The sequence below is a fragment of the Stigmatopora argus genome, chromosome 16, assembly GCF_051989625.1.
Source record: "Stigmatopora argus isolate UIUO_Sarg chromosome 16, RoL_Sarg_1.0, whole genome shotgun sequence".
Classification (NCBI taxonomy): domain Eukaryota; kingdom Metazoa; phylum Chordata; class Actinopteri; order Syngnathiformes; family Syngnathidae; genus Stigmatopora; species Stigmatopora argus.
In genome coordinates, this window is record NC_135402.1 from 2,430,604 (window position 1) to 2,453,632 (window position 23,029).

Below are 23,029 nucleotides of genomic sequence, written 5' to 3' on the forward strand. Positions count from 1 at the left end.
CTTTTGGAGAAAACCCACACACAGTGAGGACCACCCTAGAATCGGACCTACGACCCTGTGAGGCTGACGCCCTAATCACTCACCTGCCGGGATGAATTTACAAGTGATTTCAAGGTACTTTACATACAATACACATCTAAAAACCAGTCCTCGCATATAAAGATGACCAAGAGAATCCAACATGGCTGCCTGGAGCCGTCGGGTTGAGCAAGAAACCGAGGAAAAAAGTTGTAAATGCAATTAGAAGCAATGAGTACAATATCCCAACTTAATAAACCTTATTGGATTTGTTGTTTTGCTGTTACTAGTCTTACTGGCAACCACTGGAGTTCACAGTGGGGAAGTGGAAAGAAGCCAAAGTATAAACGCATTTCTCCAAGACACAGCAATAAATCTTCAAGCAAGCCAAAGCGAGGAAACAAAAGATGGGGGAGATAAGGAAGTGACCCCACACCCGCCCCTCCGTCTACTGTATCCACTATTACACTGTTTCACTTTGTACATTTGATTACCAAGAGACCCAACAATCAATAACCAGGGGTCTTTGATGTCTGCGCCTAACTGCGTAACCCTAGCCTCGCGCCCTTCCTCTTCCACAGCCAATTATGTGATATGATCAATAACCGCCAGCAATGGGATTTCAGCGATTGTGGATTCTGGGGCAAATGGATGAAAACAAACATCCAAACAAACTTCCTAAAGACGCAGATTATGCGTTTCCTTTGGCCAAGCAAAAAAAACGCAAAGCGGTTTATTTTTTCTGCTTAGGAGAAGCTGCTGTTTTAGAGTGTGTGTGTGTGTGTGTGTGTGTGTGTGTGTGTGTGTGTTTGTGTGTGTGCGTACGTGCACAGCTGGGGTTGGAGGTGTCCACGGGGGGATGGGAACAGTCAGATCTTAATCTGTTCCCGACCGCCACAGTCAGTCGAGCAGCGCAACAGCTTGAATTAGGCTCTGGGCTGAAGTACTCTTCGGAGAAAATTGCAGTAGGTAGGGATGTCCCAATTACATATTTTTCAACGAGAGTCTGCATAATCATATAAAAAGGTGATTTCAACAGTCAAAAAAAAATCATAAATTCTTTTTTTTCGTCGTGCAGCACCGAAATAGTTGCAAATTGTTCAGAATAAACAATAAACACAAATAAACTTGGTCACACAAAGCGATTATTTTAGCTGTGATTTGATTGACATTTACTTTTTTTTTAACTACATGATTGGTTTCCATATATAATTAAAAAATATGCTGTATATCTATACTTTTTTTGGTTTATACTTTGGATCATTTTGTTACTTGTTATTTTACCTCATTGATTGCCATAGAAAGTCATCCTATTTCACTTTGTTAATGAGTTAATACCGTATTTTCACGACTATAAGGCACACTGCATTATAAGGCGCACCCTCAATGACACATTTAAAAAAAAAAAATCTACATATAAAGCACACTGGATTATAAGCCGCCCTGTCTGTTTTGGAGAAAATTTAAGACTTTTAAGTGCGCCTTGTAGTCGTGAAAATACGGTACCTAAAAATGTTAACCGATACATTTTAAAAACCCAATATTTTTTTCTCCCGATTCCGATCCCCGGTAAATGACGCAATCGGTCCCGATTCCGATCCGATTTCTGATTAGGACATCCCTAGCGGTAGCTATTGCCAATGCACATGAAGGAAAACATGACCGTGAATACCTAAAAGAATGCTTATAGTCAAACAAATTCATAGAGACGAAATTAAAAGCCCTCATTACGTTCTGGTTCGAGAGGAACTACAGGTGAGAAATTCAGCCATCTGGCTCGTTCCACCAGATATGCAACTTCCTCATTCTCACTTCTCAGTGTCGCGATGCTGGCCAGCAGAGCATGTCTGGCTCTGAAAAGACCGTGGCACTAAAACCCTCCGTGGCCGTGCTAACCACCCCGAAAAAACCAATCAGATGGTGTCCATAAGGCTCCATGACTTCTTCATCTACTGGAGGAAAAAAAACGGTAGCATGTAGTGACATTTTTTTCCTGGAGGCGAAACACAAACGTTACTTGTAAATGGGATTCGCCCATCATCTCTGCAAGGAGTCGTTGTTAAAGAGAATGCGGAATATTTCCTTTGTTTAAATTACAGTAAGATGCAGTACACCTTTAGATAGCATGGTGTAAACCACGTGTCAAAGTGGCAGCCCGGGGGCCAAATCTGGTCCGCCACATCATTTTGTGTGGCCCGGGAAAGTAAATGAGTGCCGACTTTCTGTTTTAGGATCAAATTAAAATGAAGAGTATAGATGTATATTAAATGTCCTGATTTTCCCCCTTTTAAATCAATAATTGTGATTTTTTAATCCATTTTTTCTGTGTTTTTAGTTAAAAAATTATTTTGTAAAATCTAAAAATATATTTTAAAAAAGCTAAAATAAACATTGTTTTAGATCTATAAAAAACTGAATATTCAGGGCTTTTAATCCAGTTCTTTTAATCAATTTATTTAAAAAAAAATCTAAGTATTATATCTAAAATGGTCCGGCCCACATGAAATCGAGTTGACGTTAACGCGAGTCTGACACTCTTGGTGTATCAAATAAAAGCTTGGGAAACTACCATATTTTCTCGCATATAAGCCGCCTCCACATATAAGCCGTACCCTTAAAATGACCTTAAAATCGTTGAGTTTTACGATTTCTCCCATATAAGACGCCCACTGATTCACAATGCTCACCTCCATATTCATGGTTTTAATAGGGAGCACAAATGATTTACTTTGAAGGACAAATCTTCCGAAAAATCATCGCACCTGGTATTTCTGAGATACAGTATGAACCCATGAATTTACATTAAAAAGAAAAGTTAAAAACTCACAGCTACAGCAAACAATGACGTTGAACATGCAAAGATTTTAGCATCCTGGCAATGTACATTTTTTGTCAAATTCTAATCCTTTCCTGCTAATCCAAAATGGATTTGCAATCAAAAGAGCAATCATTTGTTCTATCTCAACCATAATACCATGAATTGAATGTAGATATAAAGGTATACTGTGATTTGTTACTGAAAAATGTCTTCCAAACAATACTTTACTCATCCCTGTGATTTCAAAAGTAAGGCCACCCTCCACGACACACATTTTATCAGGTCAATAAATAACTTGTCGAAAGGGTATGAAAAGGTCACTGCATTGAGCCAAGACGTTGCAGTTGCAAAGATTGCAATGACCTCAGGATGACGGAAAAGTATGAGAAAGCCGCATTTTAGCATTGTTCTCTTCTTGTCAATCCCATTAGCCCCCGGTGACACAATCCCAGCTGCTCAAACCCGGATGCAACGCTAACAAGGTCCATTAGCGGTATTACCTGCATCCGGCGAGCACTCGGGTCAAGTGGTCAACAGTCGACCAAAGGTTTGGATTACATTACCATGGGGGTTATCTCCAGTATGGACCTCCCCCCATTCCAAACAAGAGATTTTTCATTTGATTTTGCCGTCTATTCAAGGATATTTCCAGACGTGCAGATCTTCAAAACCAGTGATATATGCATTTGTGGATTTAAAAATAGTAACGTCGTCTGAACAAGTACATCGCGAGAGACTGTTCAATGACTCGATGATGCCTCACTAAGCCTCCACACTCGGAGTACGGCAAGCCCGAGGGAGATGACGACAAGTAGCTGCAAAAAGGAAACTGTGAATTCCAAATACATGACGGGGTGCCTATGTCAAAATAGAGAGCATGTTAGCTCCAGTCTTAAACACCCACAAAAACAGGTCATCCCAAATGTATTCACACATCTACCTAGCAGATAAAAAGGATGGAAAAAAGAGCAGGTGAAGAAACTGAAGCAGAAGATCACACTCAATTGGTGACTCAAAGGGCACGTTTTCACAACAAAAGAACAGGGCCATAACAGCCAAGACCAACAGACTCAAGGACAGTTTCTTCCCAAGAGCCATCACCATACTCAATTGGAGTTCTGCACCTAGGAGGACCTAATCAAGACATGCTGCTAAACACTTTAGTCAGTTTGTACCTACTTATTCATGTGACCACTTCATGTTGACTACTTATCTATGTTGACAGCCACTAGTACTTCTGTTGACAACCACTACTACTAATGTTGACAACCACTCCTACTTATAATGACAACCACTCCTACTTATAATGACAACCACTCCTACTTATAATGACAACCACTCCTACTTATAATGACAACCACTCCTACTTATAATGACAACCACTACTAATGTGGACAACCATGACTACTTCTGTTGACAACCACTACTAATGTTGACAACCATTACTACTTATGTTGACGACCACTACTACTTATGACAACCACTACTACTTATGTTGAAAACCACTACTTATAATGACAACCACTACTACTTATGTTGAAAACCACTACTAATGTTGACAACCATTACTACTTATGTTGACAACCACGACTACTTATAATGACAACCACTACTACTTATGTTGAAAACCACTACTAATGTTGACAACCATTACTACTTATGTTGACAACCACTACTACTTATAATGACAACCACTACTACTTATTTTGACAACTACTACTACTTATATTGATAACTACTACTACTTATGTTGACAACGTGATTATTTATTATCATTTATTGATTACTTATTTATTTATTGTTTGTTGTTATCTGTGCACTTCCCTACTTATTATGTTGGCTACTTATTATTTAGGACTTATTTATTGATTATTTATTTATTGGTTCTTGTTATTATTTATGTTTGTCGTTGTTATTTGTGCACTGTGGTGAAGCTTTAAATCTCATTATACTTCTATAATGACAATAAAAGCACTCAATTCAATTCCAAATTTCGACGTGTCGCGCCATGACTATTGTGTCATACTCAAAGTGTTTGCCCTTGATTTCATAATGATTAGACGTGAACAATAATTTACACTTTGAGACATCTGCTCTTGAAGTATTTGAAATATTGATCAAGCCGTAATGTGGGAAGGCAACACTTATCTTCGCTCTGTTGCAAGCATTCATGACATACGTACTTACAAACCAAATGAGCAACATTTTCTGCACGCAACACAACAAAAGGGAAAGTCAGCCACGAACCCAAGTTCAAGCACGAGTAGCTTCTCCAAAAACTTTTTGCGAGAATAAATGATGCACGACCTCCACTTCATCTGGCTTTGCCACCGATTGTGTTAAAGTACACGCTTTGACCTTTTCCTTATGATCAATCGGGTTTGCTTTTGTTCACATGCCAGATTTTTTCCTTCCACCAATTTGTCACCGAAGCCCCCCCACCCCCACGTCTCGACTCTCACTGCAGATACTCATCGTGGGATTAGTGGGCGGATCAAAGTGCGCCACCCCAACCTCTCGCTTTCCCTGTAATTAAAGGAGTCCCAAGATAAGTTGAGGCTAATGGTGCCTGCCAGGACGAGAGAGCAATCTACAAGATTGGGGGAGGGCGGGGCTAATTCAAAACCAAGTTAAAAATACAGTCATTGTTACATAGAAGCATTATTTCATGCAAATGTACTCATCAACACGGAACTATGTTAACATTACAAAGCGACAAAATTGAATTTCTCGTTTTAAGCCTACTTCTGCAAATTATTGCAGATAATGACATACCTGGCAACCTTGGCCAATTGCTCCCCTTATTAATGATTGCAGTTCCCCTTATTAAGAGATAAAAAATAAATGTACAAATGCAACACGGCCTATATTTACTCACATAGGGCGTACTTAAAAGTCTAAAATTTTCTCCAAAGTGGACGGGGTGCCCAATCAGGATGCACTAAATTCAAGATTCTGTAGATGTCGCTGTATGACACTGACAGCTTGACTGTCTACGTCAGAGGTCTCCAAACCGGTCCTGGAGGGCCGCTGTGGGTGCAGGTTTTGGTTGCAACCGATCCAACACAAACTGTTTAACCAATGAGGTTTCTGCTGAAAAAAAGAAGCACCTGACTGCAATCCACTGATTGCACTTCTAGGATACCAGATTGGTGGAAAGGTTTCCTCTTACCGGTTGGAACGAAAACCTGCACCCACTGGGGCCCTTTCTGGAATAGTTTGGGGACCACTGGTCTACGTACATTGCTTGCTGACACGCTATATTTATACAGTGAAAAGGCCAGAAGTAACTGACGTGCATATCATGCTAAAAGCATGATAATATTAGCAATCGCCGATGATGTTTTAGTCTGTGACCAGTGACCGAAACGATCCGGATTAGAGCCGAAATGGGTAAAACGAGATCGGTTTTACAAAAAAATGTACTTAAAAAAATCCTTATAAAAGTTGTTATACGGCTTTCGCAATTTCAAATGATCAAAAAATGTCTAAAACATGGAAAAAACTATAAAATTATTAGCAACAATGAGATTTTATGCACATCACTACCCAGAATCCAGAACTCAAAACAATGCCAAAACAAGTCAAACATTGCAACACGAGGGAGACGGTGCTTCGTCTCAGATGCACTACTATATAATTCTTGACACTTTACTTTCAAGCCCTGCGGGGGGAAAAAAAGCAGCAGCTTCCCAGAAGTCTAGTAATAATTACCGCTGTGGGGTAGAAAAGATTGCAGCTCGAGGAACAGAAAGTGTCTCGTCGTGTACCAATTGGCTTGGTGGCTTTCCAGATTTGAGGGTGAACAAGAGGTAATATAAACGCCTGCCTTTCTCATTCCTCCACTGTGGTCAAAATGAACTTCCTCTGCCTGCAAATGCTTCCTCACGCTTGCTGCGGGAATCTAGTTCAGCTCGGGCAGAAAAGGGAACGTTGTGGAAACGGATTGTCCACATAAATGGAGTGATTTGAGCTCATGACTTCCCGAATAGAACGTATTCTTAAAAGCAAAAAATACATGCATTTTGGCTTATATTCTACCAAACATTTGCATCTATCCTCAACTGTAACTTTGCAAAGAGAATTTTTTTAAGCACACCTAAAAAGCACAATAATATTTATAGTGCCACCTTTAAAAATGACAGTCAACTCAACCTAATATTTACGATTATGGCTTCTCTGCAGTTCTCCTATAATGACAGGCCACGCCCATCTGCTCCTCCAACTCGTCTATTTATTTATTTAGTTTATCATCATTGAAATTTATCTTTTCTAAAGATACACATATACACTTACCCCAGCATAATAAAGACATGCCATTATTTTTTGAAGACATTTCCCATACAATGTGGCACAAAATATGGTTTTAGATGGGAATTTTCTCAATGCAAATCGTGATTTGACAGCATTCTAAGCCTAAAATTCAACAATTAGTGATCTCTATCTCTCTATAATTTGGGTTGTGGCCAATCAAGGGGGTGTGTTGAGAAACGGAACAGGAAAAGTGGCATTCCAAAGTGCATCATCATCAAATAGAGCAACATTTAAGCAATATTCGAGACATCCATCATCTGAAAACGGACTCACCTGTGACATCTGAGGTCTGAAATTGATCTCCTTCAGGTCCACAGATCCTGGAGAGAGATTGTGCAACATCTGGCACAGGAGGACCCCATCACGCAAGGCTTGAGCCAGATCGAAGACGGCAGCTGAGGGCCACACAACCCGGTGGTTCTGGGGTAGAACCTTGCAGTCTATCAGCCACCGCCCGCATTGTCTCCATTCCTCCATATCTCTCCTTATTTTTCTTGTTTTTTTCTTCTTCTTTTTTTACTCCACGGCGAATCCGCCTCCGAACGTGGCTGAAGCACCCCCAAAGTGACAAGTCCGCACCGGCGATCACACGCTGGCTCCCTCGTTTCTCATTCACGATCAGTCAAATTCATAACTTTTCAAGGTCGGTCGCATGGCAGCGGTCCGAGAAGATCTGGGTGGGGGATGCAAAGCAATGTTTTTTTTGGGGGGGGGGGTCCTTTGGGGACCACCTTTGACTTCACAACACGGCGGTGGTGTCACTCGGGGGCATCATTTTTTCTCCTCTTCATCCTTGAAAAAAAGTTGCGAGCGAATTCAAACGCCCTCGTGGAAGATGTTTCTGGACCAAACGCTGGACTCGTTGGGTCAATGGCAGGCCGGCGATCCGTCCCCAGACGCCAAACGCCAATTGTTCGGAGGGAAAACGCTAAGAAAAGAAGAGAAATACTTGCGGTCCAAGACCATCCTGTTCGAGAAACTCACTCCGAACCCCGTTCGGGTGCGGCGAAAACATCCGGGCAGGAGAAGAACAATGACTTTATCCGGTTTTCGGGTAAACACGGCTCCGATCGCGTGGCTTCTTGGCGTTGCTCTGATTTCTGCAGCTGCGTGCGTTCCTTCCGCTTTTTTTTTTTTTGCTTTCTACGAGATGTCCAACGTCCAAAAACTCCCGAGGAGGAACGCGATCGATCTTGACCCGAAGGTCCAACGACCTTTCGTGCAAGCTTTACTTCAGGTCAGGCGTCAGATCGTTGTTGACAGTTTGTTAGAAAAGCTCCGCAAGGAGTGGATGGACGGCAGCACGAGTATTTTTGGCCGAGTCTTTCTCTTTCCTTTTTTTTGGACGCCACTTCATAGCACGCCCTCTGGTGGTGAAATTTAGAACTGCATGGGCAGGGTTCAATACATACTATGAGTTTTTTTAAATATCACATTAGACTTAAGTCAATTTCCAAACGATTCACTAGTCTGGTAATATTATTTTAGCTAGTAAGGAGGTTCGGTAGAGAGTGGTTAGTACATTGGCCTCGCAGTCCTGAGGTCGTGGGTTCGATCCCAGGTCGGTCCTCACTGTGTTTAGTTTGCATGGTGTCCCTGGGCTTGTGTGGGTTCATCCCAAAAATACACATCCTAAAGCCTCTAAATTGCCTCTAGCTATGATTGGCTGTCCGTCTCCTTGTGCCAGGCGATTGCCTGGGATAAGCTCAAGCACCCCCGCGACCTTTGTGTGGATAAGCAGTAGAGAACCTGAATGGATGAAAGTTAACGAGTTAATGGAAGCAAGAAAACAAGGACTTTAAACAAAGAAAATGTTGTTGTATTTTTTTCTCACAGTGATTAACAATTCCAAAATGTCTTATTATTGTATGAATCACCAAATAATAAAGAAATGTTCTACTCTTTTTAAACAGGGCGGTACTGTGTGCCATCCAGTAATATACCAAATGAGTCACTGCTCATCCCTCACAGACTGTTTCCTATGTGGGAGTCGTCCATATGCCAACTTTGTGGCTATTTTTAGGGAATATTCCAACCTCTCTAGTTAAAGTCTGTCCAAAAAGTTACTGTGGCAGATTGTATGACTGTAATGTTTTTGACGATGACTTATGGGAGTCGCTACCAGCTAGTTCTGGTCGTGTTTCTTGTTTGGGGAGTCAGTACTTATCTACAATCTGTCCCCAGAAGTTTTATGCAAATGCTATCCATGAAAGTTGTGGCCAACGGGAATGAAAGATTTTGTTTTCTTTTTTTGAAACCTTCCATTTGGGACTTAATTCCTTCTTTCTACATGCACTGGGCTTTTTATTGCCTTCCTTGAAGCCCTTAAAGGGACTCTTCAAAATCCTAATGGCTTCATTATTTAGCACTTTCATTGTATATTGGCAAAATCTCGACGCCAAACCTCGTCCCACGGCATAATGGCACGTCAACGACACGCCACATTTGGAATGTTACTCTCCCGTGCAACGTTATGTTCAGGAGGAAATTATATATTCGAAGCAGAACGTACAAATGATGACGACTTTAATAAAAGCAGTCCGTGGGCAGTTGTATTATTTTTTTTGGTCCCATTCATTCTGACTCAAAGATTTGGGCCTTTGTGTCATATGTCTTCAACTAACACGTCCTACAAGGACACCGCTTCGTTTAAAAGGAGTTTTGGGGCTGTTACGCTTACTTGTTAGTACGAGAGGTAACTGGTGTGTCAGAAACTGTCATGTTTTGTAGGGATTTTGGATGCACAAAAACACGGGGTTTCAATATACAGACACGGGTTGATGACAATCACAAACACGTGTATGAAAAATAATGAGGAATATATAGCTAGGGTTGCTTTTTTTTAGTCATTATATTCAAACTGAATTCTTTTTCGGGTGCCTCATTTTGTGTTGATTTATTGAGTGGGGGGAAAAAATTTGACTTTTGTTTATAACAAATGTCGCTGGTCTGCATCAATTGTGAGCAAATTGCATATGAATGAGATGCTATGCTGCAAGAATCCAACACCCTCAGCATTCTCTACCAGATGAGGAATGATTCCAAAGTACATTATTAAACAGCCCCATAAATAATGTTGATAATGGAGTTTTCAACAAAGTCAGCTGGTCGAAAATCAATTGTTGAACAACAACGCAGGCCAGCGCATCCGAGACGATTTTCAACGTAGTCGACACGTGAAGCCACATTTAAAGGAATATGTTTTCCTCCCCTAAATGTGCCAACGAGGCGAGCGAGAAGCTAATGAAAAGGGTTGAGGTTTGCAAGCGTGTGGTCTTTTTAGAATTAAATTCGTGCTCTCTGACGGATGGCGACGGGTTCAAATAATGACGACTTGTCATTGGCGTGGTGGCACTGATCAATCATGGCCTCGGGGCTGTTTGTGTGTTGCGGCGTGAATACGACGGGGGTCAGAGTGGGACTGCAAAGGAGTCAGTGATGAATGCCCGTCAATGCATTCCTACCTCTGGCTTTCTTTTCATTCCTATCCGGTATGGTCATAAATATCAACCTATTTGCCCATCAATATTTTCATGGAAAGTGTCAAACTAGATGATGCTACCTACCACTGGCATGACAGTGAAATGAAAGTGTCCTAAATAATATTCTGAAGCACTGCAATTTTTTTTGGTATGTTTTCTGTCCATTTTTGATCAACAATAATAATCTGTGTACATAATGGAGTCTGTCTCATATGTGACCTACAATTGGCTGGCACTGGTTCAGGGTGTTCAGGCCTTGGCACCCATACAGGGAGGTTAAACTGCACAGATAACGGTTGGCTGGATTATTTGGATTACTAAATTGAGTCATATGCGGGTTTATCTGAAAAAATGGTGGATGACTGCCACTCTCTGGAAGATTTCAGAATTCAACTTCAGTTGTACGCCTCTCATTAGGGATAAAATGGAACAAATTTGGGAATACCTATTCACGCAGGAGTGTTTCTTTGTATTATTATTACGGTATTTCATGTACTGTTTACAGTACTGTCGTTATGTGACAAAATAATCTGTGCAAATCACTGAGAATTTTTTTTTGGATGTCTGAAAGTAGCCAGATAGTATGTTTTTAATGAAAAAAAATTGGAAGCATTGTTGTCATTGTACATACCTATACATAGTACTTTGTATATTGTACTTTGTACAACGAGGTGCATTCCAGGTACAGCTCAGTCGGATCATTTGTGGAGGATTGGATGTATATTTGTTGGGCGCACATGCAAAAAATGCTTCAACATCTGCCATCACATGATTGGATTTTAGGTGGGCTTTTGATAAAGAGATTGTTAGCCGGATAAAATATAACAAAAGTAGAAAAATAGTAATATTTACTGTACAGTATGCGATCTGGAGTGCTAGAAAACATCTCAAAAAGTTATTGCGTCATGAGATTTCCGAACTGGTTTCGTTATCAGAATCTGAAGAGCTGCTGCTTTCCATGAGATGAGACCCATTTTGACTTGCGTTTTCTGTGTTGCAAAAGAGTAAAAAAAAATGAGTTTTTGATAGTACATTTAGATGGAAAGACAAGGAATGAAAAATGATTGACTTACGGCGAAAGCTTTTGAACTTCTTTAACAGACAAGCGCGGACATATCGCTGGATTTCCCGCAGCGTTGACGGCTTCAGGATCTCAAAGTCGATTTCAATCTCGTCTGGGTTGACATCGAACGTGGTTGGCTCTCGTTTCTGGACGATGCGCACCACATGGCCGAGCTTTCCACTCGACAGTCGGTTGATGTCAAGGCTCAGTTGGTGTTTCTCGTCATACGTCATTTGCAGGGATTCCTCCGCGCGGAGGTCATCTCCATTCCAGGACCTCCTAAAAAGGGAAGTCAAATGGTATGAAAAACAAAAACATTCGACATAGTTCATTAATGGCAATGGAAAAAAAGATATTTTCCTACCTAGAACAGTCAGTGTTGTCTTTAATTTGACTTTGGGGGTCTTCATAGAACATGGTAAGCTGTTTGTGAACATCTTCAAGCTGAATCAAACACATTTAAGTTAGAGTCGTGCCACTATAGGTCCTGACTAGTGTTGTACTTTTAACATTTTTGGAGCTTCTGATACCTGCTGATATGCTTAAAAAAATTATACAATTATTGCACACTCACTTCAATGGAAAATAATTGCTACCTGCTGTAGGACAAAGGGAAAAAAAAGAAAATTACAAAGATATACTACAGCACATGTGTCAAAGTGGCGGCCCGGGGGCCAAATCTGGCCCACCGCATCATTTTGTGTGGCCCGGGAAAGTAAATCATGAGTGCCGACTTTCTGTTTTAGGATCAAATTAAAATGAAGAGTATAGATGTATATTTAATTTCCTGATTTTAACCCATTTTTTTCTGTTTTTAGTTCAAAAATCATTTTGTAAAATCTAAAAAAATATTTAAAAAAAGATAAAATAAATATTGTTTTAGATCTATAAAAAATGAATATTCAGGGATTTTAATCCAGTTCTTTGAATCCATTTATTTTAAAAAAATCTAAATATTATATCTAAAATAGTCCAGCCCACGTGAAATCAAGTTGACGTTAAAGCGGCCCGCATAGTGACTGTGCAGTCGACGCCATTAAACCATATTAGAAGGTTAGCTTAGCTCACGTGCTAATACGTTGAAGTGGCTCTTCAAGTGCCCCGTTTTTCCTCCTAACTAAGCTAACATTTTATAGACGCTCATGTCATTTTGCATCATATCAGTGCATTATTTTTTCATACTTCCGATACCGATGGCTGCATTTTAGCGATGTCTGGTTCTTTCCAGGCCAAAAGTTTGCAGGGATAAAACCTCTGCTCAGTTATTGTTGAACACCAGGTGCTTAAGCGCTACTTTAAATGTATACATGAAACCTCGGATTAAGACCAGTTAGTCTTCAATGAAATGAAACCTGCCGACCTCCTGCTGCAGCCTGGCGATTTTGGTGGCTTCAACGGATTCGTCCAAAGTAGCGCCGAGCTCAGAAAGAACTGGACTGCATGTGACCTTTGAACTGCTTCCGATGGGCTCCTCTGGAATGTTGGCGAATCTCTTCTCAAATATGCTCTAAAAGCAAACATTAAGGAGAAAATTGAAGTTGAAGAGCATGATATTCTGCTGATAAGTACCTGAAGTTGCCTGGCCTGGGCCACAACGTCATGGTGCATGGGGTTGTATTTGTAGCAGTTGGAGAAAATTAGCCTGACGTCTGAAGCAAATCTTTCCGCATCCTGATACTCGCCTCTGTTCATTTTTTCCTGGTAATGAAGAAATGAGAGTTTTTAATCTAATTTATCGAATCATTAGCGACCGGTTGAAGTGACAACCTTGACTGTTCTCAGGTCCATTGGGTATTTGATGATATCATGATAGTCGTGCAGTTTCAAAGCTTGGGCATCCACAGGTTTGTAGAAAGGCCAAGCGTACGCCACGTGTTTCTTAGAGAGCATTTCCTTCAGGATTTCCTCGCAATATCGGAGTTGGACCGTCTCACCGCCTTGGAGCGCCGATTGTTTTTGGCGGAGATTTCTGGCATGAAGTGAGGGACGCTCTTGGATTGTCCGTCTTCTCTTGCTTTTTGGCGATGCGTTCAACCTGGGCGAATTGCTCTTCTTCTTCTTCTTCGGACACTTTGTCTTTATTGGCAAAGAGAAATCACGCGGTTAGGCTATCATGACGCAAACAACCAATCACGTACATGATGGCTCACCTGAGGCACCAAGATGAAATTTGAAGGTGAATTGGAAACAACGTTCTTTGTCTGTGTCGTATCTGAGAGAGATGCAGTCACCACCTCCTGCTCACCTGCATGCATAGATGAAGGCAAATACTATAATACCGTGGTACGATCAGCTCTACCTACGACATGCTGGAGGTACGATGAAAATTTCGATCGAATAATTTGCCCTAGATACGATCAAAATTTCGAGATGCGACCAAGCCAAGTGGCCATGACATGAGAGGCTGTTTATCATTGTAACACATTTTATTACTATTAAACCACTAGTTATGTGTTACTTTGTTAATAGATGGCAAATGAGAAGAAATAAAACATTTTTTCCAATCCAATATCCTGTTTTTGGTGTTTTTTCAGAGGGTTGGAACGAATTAATTTGTTTTTAGTTCATTTCAATGGGAAACGTCCGCTCAAGTTACGAAAAGCTCGACATACGATCTCAGTCCCGGAACGGATTAAGATCGTATGTCGAGGTACCACTGTATCTCTATAATATCTGGGTTTTCGGGGGTGAACAATAGTTTTCAATTTTGGAAACAAAATATCTGTAAAATTTCAACTTTCAATGCTTTTTTCTTGAAAGCAAAAGCCGTCCTTCCAATAAATGTTATTTTTTATAGCCCCTCATTTGTCTATCCGATTTTTTTGTATGTGTAATCTTCAAGAAAAAACAACATTTCATCGTACTGAATTGAATAATTAAGCGAGTGTGTTACCTGAATGTTTCTTTGCGTTTTTCCCTTTAACTGGATGAGGCAACAGTTCCACTTCCTCCTGAGGAATCTGTGTGACTTTTTGCAAATAAATCTTTTCCAAGGCGAGAGCCATCAGAACAATATCATCTGTAGGCTAAAGGAAAACAAAAGTTCATGCCTTACATATCTGGGAGTAGTTAGCAAGCAAATTAAAGAGAGATACAAGATGCGTCTCACCTTGTTATAAATGTAACAGTTGGTAAACATTGTGTTGAAGTCCTGCAAACATTCACTGGCGCTCCAATAATAGTTGTTCTCCAGCCGTTGTTTGATGGTTACCAAATCCATCGGATTCGTTATTATGCTGTAATAGTCCTAATTAACGGAGTTAAATAACCGTAAGTGGTCTAAAATGTTGTCTTTTCTGTTTGTAACACATTTTAAGGGTAACGTAAACACAAACTGAATATCTTGAGGTACATTTTTCAAGGGATACTTGTCAAAAGTATGTTTGAATGTTATTTCAATAGTCATTCTTTCAATTGAAAATGAATTAATTAATGAACAATATATGTTAGCATGAGCAAACAATGACATTATAACAAAACACTAATAGAGATTGACATTGGGTGTTTTGAATGGAAAACATCATAGCGATGTTATAATGAATGGAATAAGAATGGTTTTAACTTCAAACTAAGTTAAAAAGGGAGATTTGTTTCCATTCAAAACACCCAATGTCAATCTCTATTAGTGTTTTGTTATAATGTCATTATTTGCTCATGCTAACGTATACTGTTCATTAATTAATTCATTTTCAATTGAAAGAATATCACTAACAGTTTGTGTTTACTTTACCCTTAAAATGTGTTACAAACAGAATATTATTTCAATTTAAAATGAATTAATCAATGAACAGTATTCGTTAGCATGGGCAAACAATGACATTATAACAAAACACTAATAGAGATTGACATTGGGTGTTTGGAATGGAAATAAATCTCCCTTTTTAACTTAGTTTGAAGTTAAAACCATTCTTATTCCATTCATTATAACATCGCTAAGATGTTTTACTATCATAACAACCCTGAGATCTACTTATTCCTCATCCCAATGCCCATAAACAGTACTTACTGGTATTTTAAGAGCCACAGCGTCGACGGGATGGTAAAAAGGCCAGGCAAAAGGATGCTTCCATATAGCCTTGACCACGACTCTTTTTATAAACTGAAGCTGGTTGGTCCTTCGACCCAATTTGTTCTCACGGGTAACCTCAGGTGGCGGTGGGTTCTCAGATTGGGGTTCCAGTAGATCCGGATCCGACAGCATCGTCAGTGGTCAACTAGAAGAAAAATACTGGAAAGCTGCCACCTCTGGTTTACAGTATATATTCTTCAAAATTCCATCCAGGTGGCAACACCACATCCATTTATTGCCCCACAAAGTATGACCTATTGGAATTAAAAGTATTTATTAATAACATGCACAATGTACTAAAAAGGGAAAATAGGACAAATCTTACATATTTACGTATATATGTTCATTCACATGAATTAGAATATGTTCATCAACATGTGCTGTCTTTTATTAAATCAATCAAACTCAAATGGCGAGCTAAATCAGAATTTTCTTTTAGCATTGTTTGACTCCAGTGAATAAAAAAACGTCAAAAGCGCATTTACTACGGATTTTAATTTGAAAATTACATGTTTTACAACGCCAGCATTCCACATACCTGCATCATCTAACGTGGTTAGTTGGGCGGTGGCAATATACAAATCAATCAAGACATGGCTCTGAATAAAACTTTTTTTTAAGAAATAGAATTGCAACTGGCGATAAATATACGTGTTTGAATCTAGTACTTGGCAAATAGTAAGTAGTTTTCCAAGATAACTAAAGGAAGTTGATACCTCTTACTATTACTCTGGCGTAATACAGTAAATTAAAACATTTTAATAGCGCCTCTATCGTTCGGGAGGCTTAATTGCATCTGTGTATATTGCATTTTTGGGGGGTCATTAACTCGAATAAAGCGCAAATAAAACACTGGGCTCATTTGTAGGTTGAGATGCTTTGATTAAATGCTTTATAGTGTCAGGGAGTGCATTAATAGAAAATTAATGTGGTTATGTTAGTAATAATAATAAATAATATAAAAATACAGGAAACGGAAGCGCTCGTAATTTGCGGTTGCCTCGCAACGCATAATTTCTATGTGATACGTTTAGGCTTTCATATAATCATATCACCCCGTGTTCACTCCATTTAGCAGCACTTTTATAATAACAAATAGTTGGAAGCCAAGACAATAGATCCAACATGCAGAGCATTTAATTTGAGCGACATCTCCAAATTTGGAGACATGATGAGTCGCTAATCACAGTCGTAAGTAAACTTAATTATGATGACATGTTTTAATCGAGTCTGACAACCGCTACATTTTTAATATTAATTTGATCATTTGCTGTGCGAACTTCCTACAGCGGTATTTACCAATTATTTGCTTTCCTTCCACTTTGATTTCAATGGACACAAGTCTGCTTTTTTCTTTGTTTCTAAGCAACGTAACTTCGAGAGAATTCGGTTTGTACTGGTTTAACTTTGCCTTGATGTCACGTCAGTATTTGGACATTTTATTAGGTCAGATAAGATTTTACAACGTTTTTCAAAAAGAGTGTATAGTTCTAAAAACTAAATAATAATAAAATACAAACGAACAACTTTTCCCCGTGTTAAAATAAAAACAGCTCTTATTCTGAGATTCCACCGCTCAATCCCCCCAAAAAGCTTTTTTTTTCATTATAAATGGTTATTTCCTACAATTTGATTCTTAAATAATGTTGATTTTACGTTTTTTTATGATGAAGCATGAGGTGTCAATTTTTTCCAAGTTTAAAATCCAAATATGGTTTCTTGAATAAAGCTAAATGGTCAATAATTACTAACTCAAATATTTTTTTTTTAGTGGTGAGCACAGTTTTGAGATCAAGCCAATCTCCCACTGCCTCCTACGTGGGTTTTTTCCTCGTACTCCGGTTGGCTCCTGTAGGCGGGATTAGCACTCAAAATTGTCCATAGGAATGAATAGTGTCCATAGGAATGAAAAGTGTCTCCTCCTATACCGCAATTGGCTGGCACCCGGCACCCCCTGTGGGCATCAGCGTGTTGTTTTACCTTGTTTTGGTCGCCCCGACCGCGACAACGGCGACCAAAAGACCGGCGACCAAAAGACCGGCGACAAAACAAGGTAAAACAACACGGTCTACGCATCAATAAAAGCCAACAATGGCCATGAGCAGTTTCACTGAGCCGACGTGTGAGTGTAGTGTACATGTGTTGTCCCTTTAAGAAGCGACGTCAATCAGGGTCTTAACAAGTTCTCCAACAAAAAACAATAAAAGTCCGGGAAATTTGGAGCTTTTCTTTAGCCTAATAATTCATAGGGCATTAAGTATGACTAGATAATAATTCACAGTTTGTATTTAGGGAATTTGAGCAACGATTTAAATGGTAATTATCAATAACCTTCCGGGCGACCAAAAGACCGGCGACCAATCGACCGTGTACCGGGCATCAGTGAGTTAGGAAGCCGAATTTTCTGATCTTAGGTCATTCGCCGTCTTTTGAGTCAAACAAGCCCGCTATCTGTGATCTGTGTTCCCTTGAAAAGTGTCTGAAAAGCAGGTTCCCCATTGATGTGTGTCACAGGAACCCCCAGTAGTCTTCACCTGTTGTCAGTCTTCAGGAGGGAGAGGAGTAGGGTCAGGAGTGGCAGTATGGAGCAGCTCAGGGCAGAGTTTGAGAAAGTTGTAGCCGAACTCAAGTGGGAAGAAGTGGTTTCCACTCTCCTGGAGGTGGTCAGTAGCATGGTGTGTACCACGGCAAGCTGTCCACCTCCGGTGCCATCTTGGCTCAGGTTTGACACGCACTGTCAGTTGGTCAATGGTCACAGCAGGGGTTACGGTGGGTGCATACCACCCAGTTCAGCTTTTGTGCAGCCAGGTCAGATGATGGCAGGACCGCAGTTAAACCCGTACGGAATGCAGTCATTTGACGTCAAAAGTCAGGCAGGTGCCCCCCAGGTGAGTGCACGATAGAGAGCGACCATTAATGTAGCTGCAGGTCAAGGGTCATGTAGGGAAAAATGTGCAGGTATTCCGTTGAAAAAGAAAATTAGAGATGAATGGGCTCCTTGAACGTCGTCAAGTATTGACGTGAATATTTGTTATCGCAAGTCAACGGCCACATAACATAATAATAATTGCATAAATATTGTTTGTTGCAGTATACACATGATTTTCCAATGTAGACAGCATTATGTATTTATTTTTTTTACCCAGGGATAAATTAACTAATCTTTAGGTGTATCAATTTGTAAACAAGTACGGTAAGGGATATTATTATTATTGGGAGCTATTATTTGTATTCTGAGAAATGTACCCATTTGTGCCAGATATTCATGCAAATATTTTCAGTTTCTACGCATTTATTTATTGAATGTTTAGTGGGAAACACACACAAAAAGTCAAAATTGAGCCAAAAAGTGAACTTTTTTTGGCAAAACTGACATGTCAATGCTAATTTTTTTAGAATAGCGCTAAAGGGGGAAGCTAGTAGCCAAAATGGATGTACGTCTCATGATTGGTCAAGTGCTGTCAATGCAGCATCCAACATAATGCAATATTTAAACAAAAATAAGACCCACCTGCTCTTTTGTTGCAAGATTTCGTGCAAAGAGTCCATGGATCGTGCTGTCCGTCAAACGAAACATCTCAACTAACTTTTTCCTCTGTATTTGCACCACCAGAATATTTCTGTGCCTGGACGGACTCTTCCAGAAAGTTTTAATTGGGGTCCTCCTGGAATGCTGTAAGTAACATCCATAAAATCATCAGTAAAATATATATTCACATCTCTTTTCAAACATTTGATATATCTCAATGAAGGAATGGAGGAGACATGTTTCAGATGACAGGTCCTCCCGTTTACGCCTCACCGATGACTTCGACTTCCAAGTAAGATTTTTTTTCCATGTGTCAACTACCATTCAAGCATACAGACACCAAAAATATTGCTTCACTTTATATATAAATGTTCTCCTTTATGCATATAGAAATGGAGAGGTGGTCTATCACATTGCTGGTCCACCTGTCTTTGCTGCTCCCCCAATAACATCTACAAAGTAAGACCCAACATAATGTAGGCAGGTAGTAATCGTGCTTGGACACTGTTTCTAAAGTCTCATATAAACTTTTGCTACAAATCCAATCCTTGGATCAAATCTTACTGTCATGCGATCTACCAATAGCAGCTTAGCGATCGACGTATTGAGCATCTCTGCACTATATCGGTCTTTTAGCAATTCACGTAAAAGTAAAACTGTATGTTCTCTCAAATGTACATTGTTTACTATATCGGTCTTAGCAATTCACGTAAAAGTAAAACGGTATGTTCTGTCAAATGCACATTCTTTACGGATGTTGAAAGGGGAGCAAGATTAAAGTAAGTTGAACTCTTTAACCCGTATGAGGGTGTCAGGATCAAAGAGTTATTTTTTTTTTTTAAACAGCAGATCGTCAGGCCTTCTAATAACATAACCAGAAATCATGAGCAATATTTCTTTTACAAATATGATCATAAATGATCCTATGGATCACCCTATCCCAGCTCACTATGGGCCGTAAGCAAGTTACATCCTAAATACACTTCTTATAATTGGACTTGTGTACTTGTATTTCTGGATAGGCGCAAAAACATGTATATTAGGTTAGTAATAATAGGGGTGATCCTGGGTCACAATTTTTCGATGATCCCGGTCTGGTCTACAATAGCCGCGATATTCGAGGGATTACTGTACGGTACACGGTCGATTGGTCGCCCGGAAGGTTATTGATAATTACCATTTAAATAATTGCTCAAATTCCCTAAATAAGAACTGCGAATTACTATTTAGTCATAATTAATGCCCTATGAATTATTAGGCTAAAGAAAAGCTCCAAATTTCCCGGACTTTGTGTTTTTTGTTGGAGAACTTGTTAAGACCCTGACAGACGTAGCTTCTTAAAGGGACAACGCATGTACATACAAACTCACACGTCGGCTCAGTGAAACTGCTCAGGGCCATTGTTGGCTTTTATTGATGCGTAGACTGTGTTGTTTTACCTTGTTTTGTCGCCGTTCTTTTGGTCGCCCGGTCTTTTGGTCGCCCGTTGTCGCGGTCGGGGCGACCAAAAGACCGGCAACCAATCGACCGCACACGTACTGTACAAGTTGAAAATACCTTAAATTTCTCACTTTCAAACAAGGATAGCCTAAAATCTTACACATTTTTCTTTCTCCTCCCCGCCTGGGTGTAAACAGAAGAAAACGCAGGCGCCGCCGTGTACGGGACGCGGACCAGCCTTACGTCAAAAAGCCGCCCAATGCCTTCATGTGTTTTCTAAAGGAACAGAGACAACACGTCAAGGCACAGATGAACTTAAAAGACAGCGCGTCCGTCAACACCGTCTTGGGACACATGGTGAATTCTATCATCTTAACATATTATTCTGGACAAATACATGGTGTTTTTTTTTATATTATCATTTTTTTACATCCACAGTGGAAGTTGCTTACTGATGAAGGGCAAGCTAAATATTATAAAATAGCCGATGCTGAGAAAAAACTCCATTCCCAAATGTATCCCGAATGGTCCAGCAGTGATAATTACGTGAGTTTTACCTAACAAACTTTTTGTGTTAACATCATGTAAAGAGTCATTTATGCGTATAGGGCAACAAGAGGAGGAAGCGTAGCATCACGACAGCCAATAGCGCAGGTATGAAATTTACAAACATCTCACCACCTGTTAATACTGTAAAATGACATAATAGCGCCATCTTTTTCCATGTAAATCATCGCCATCTATCCACAGTTAACGCAATTGTACTTTTATCTGTTTCTGTTTTAGAGGCGGAGTCTCCAGACGAAACTCCGACTCCACAAACCAGCGACGAATCGGAAAAAATACGTATCGCAGACAAAGTCTTGCATATGTTGGGATGCGCTTAGCATTTAAGTCAAGACATCCCTTTCTGACCATGTCCACAACAGTTGGACATTTCATTTTGATCATGTAAATATCGTACTTTAAATGTGTAAAAAAAAAAAGAAAGCAAATATGTTTTAGTATTTTACTTAGCTTTTAATTTGGACACCAATTTTAACTGTAATGTATACGTGCGTACCAAAAAATATATGCTAAAGAGAAAGGTGAAAAGATGTTCCAAAGAAAACTTGCTACACACCCCAAAAAATGAGACCGCTTTAAAAGCAATGTATCCCCGTGGGATGCCTGATATTCACAAAGTGAATGAAATTATTGAAACAAAAACAGGCTCAACATTAGCAAGTTTGTCAAGCTGATGCTAGTCTTGGTGACTTTGCGACATTTGCATCTTGAAAATGTTCATGTCAAACAGTAATAAGTAACTTAACACGATGTTAGATAATTGTTCACTTTGAACCACTGTTTGTGTACCCCTGATGACTATGACTTGAAAAATAAGAATGAAGAAAAGATGAATAAACATTTGTGAAAAATGGACTCTTCATATTTTAGACTCGGATAAATATTGTTAAATAATTGGATGGATGTACCTGATTGGTTCCTTTGGTAGGTTGATTAGTTTTCAATAGGCTTTTGAAAAGACATTTTTTAGTCATACAAAACTTTTAAGTAAATTTAATGTAATGGGGTTATAAATGAGTTAATAAATAATGATTAACTCAACAATTTTTAAATGTAGTGGTCATATATTAGTCAAATTCATATTCAAGTCTGTTCCACGTTATCTTTGGCAAACATGAGCTGGCATAAACTTTTGTTTTCTAAAAAAAACATTGACATACTTAGTATATATTGGATAACTTTATTATCCAATATATACCAAGTATGTCATTTTTTTTTTGAAAACAAAATTTTATGTAATACAATACAATGAATCATTCTTGGTGTCTCAAATTTTAAACTTTTAATGGAGTCAGATGGCTTGGAATAATGGTGAGTTGATGTAAAATACAAAGTCAAATATTACTCAATATGTCTAAAAAGCTCCAGTATTTGTATTTAATCAATAAATGCTGTTTTTGGCTGGATTTTACCCCATTTTCGGGCAATGTTTGCCCGTACGCCATTGACGTTCATTGCTGTCTTTTCCCGGGAAAATCACCCCCCGGGCCGGTTGTAATGTCTGAAAAGCTCCAGTATTTGTATTTAATCATGAAATGCTGCTAGGAAGTGGATTTTACCCCATTTTTGTGCAGATTTATTGATTATTTTTTATGTGTCGCAGCTGTAGCTGCAGTAGAGGTTTTATAGCCATAAAATAGTGTTTGAGGGTTGGATTGATACGTTGAAGGCGCTACGAGAAAATGCACGGACCGCCACTGACTTAGTATATATAGTATATATTATAGTA

The 23,029-nt window shown here is 39.5% G+C and overlaps 3 protein-coding genes across 11 annotated transcripts in view; 1 reads left to right on the top strand and 2 right to left on the bottom strand.

Annotated features, from left to right (window-relative positions):
* Nucleotides 1-8,510, bottom strand: part of vav2 (vav 2 guanine nucleotide exchange factor) — a 106,319-nt gene extending 97,809 nt beyond the window's left edge. For 4 of the 9 annotated variants that reach the window (XM_077623427.1, XM_077623420.1, XM_077623419.1 and 1 more), the window contains exon 1: nucleotides 7,424-8,503. In XM_077623427.1, the coding sequence (XP_077479553.1) occupies nucleotides 7,424-7,627 (204 nt within the window). In that variant the 5' untranslated portion in view covers nucleotides 7,628-8,503. Of the gene's footprint in view, nucleotides 1-7,423 lie in introns of all 9 variants that reach the window. The other 5 variants (XM_077623422.1, XM_077623423.1, XM_077623418.1 and 2 more) reach the window with 4 other exon arrangements.
* Nucleotides 8,511-11,197: 2,687 nt separating this feature from the next.
* Nucleotides 11,198-16,512, bottom strand: LOC144090900 (bromodomain-containing protein 3-like). Its single transcript, XM_077622808.1, has 11 exons — nucleotides 16,303-16,512; nucleotides 15,702-16,018; nucleotides 14,805-14,942; nucleotides 14,589-14,721; nucleotides 13,846-13,940; nucleotides 13,463-13,771; nucleotides 13,265-13,393; nucleotides 13,056-13,202; nucleotides 12,060-12,139; nucleotides 11,706-11,974; nucleotides 11,198-11,621 (listed from the first exon to the last, which is right to left on the bottom strand). Exons 2-11 carry the CDS (start codon nucleotides 15,894-15,896, stop codon nucleotides 11,536-11,538), a joined length of 1,581 nt encoding a protein of 526 aa, XP_077478934.1. The 5' UTR covers nucleotides 15,897-16,018; nucleotides 16,303-16,512; the 3' UTR covers nucleotides 11,198-11,535.
* Nucleotides 16,513-16,759: 247 nt separating this feature from the next.
* On the top strand, nucleotides 16,760-21,620 carry LOC144091282 (uncharacterized). The gene is made up of 9 exons (XM_077623500.1): nucleotides 16,760-16,955; nucleotides 18,279-18,652; nucleotides 19,378-19,439; nucleotides 19,517-19,585; nucleotides 19,684-19,752; nucleotides 20,931-21,090; nucleotides 21,172-21,279; nucleotides 21,342-21,387; nucleotides 21,520-21,620. The coding sequence occupies exons 2-9, from the start codon at nucleotides 18,347-18,349 to the stop codon at nucleotides 21,618-21,620; spliced, it is 921 nt and encodes a 306-aa protein (XP_077479626.1). The 5' UTR covers nucleotides 16,760-16,955; nucleotides 18,279-18,346.
* The last annotated feature ends 1,409 nt before the right edge of the window (nucleotides 21,621-23,029 follow it).

Coding starts and splice junctions, on each gene's coding strand:
- LOC144090900 (XM_077622808.1), bottom strand. CDS start 15,896: ATGCTGTCGGATCCGGATCTACTGGAACCCCAATCTGAGAACCCACCG. Junction 14,943..15,701: donor CTGTGGCTCTTAAAATACCA/GTAAGTACTGTT, acceptor TCCGTTAATTAG/GACTATTACAGCATAATAAC. Junction 13,772..13,845: donor ATTTCATCTTGGTGCCTCAG/GTGAGCCATCAT, acceptor TTGCCAATAAAG/ACAAAGTGTCCGAAGAAGAA.
- LOC144091282 (XM_077623500.1), top strand. CDS start 18,347: ATGGAGCAGCTCAGGGCAGAGTTTGAGAAAGTTGTAGCCGAACTCAAG. Junction 19,753..20,930: donor CCCCCAATAACATCTACAAA/GTAAGACCCAAC, acceptor GGGTGTAAACAG/AAGAAAACGCAGGCGCCGCC. Junction 21,280..21,341: donor GGTCCAGCAGTGATAATTAC/GTGAGTTTTACC, acceptor TTATGCGTATAG/GGCAACAAGAGGAGGAAGCG.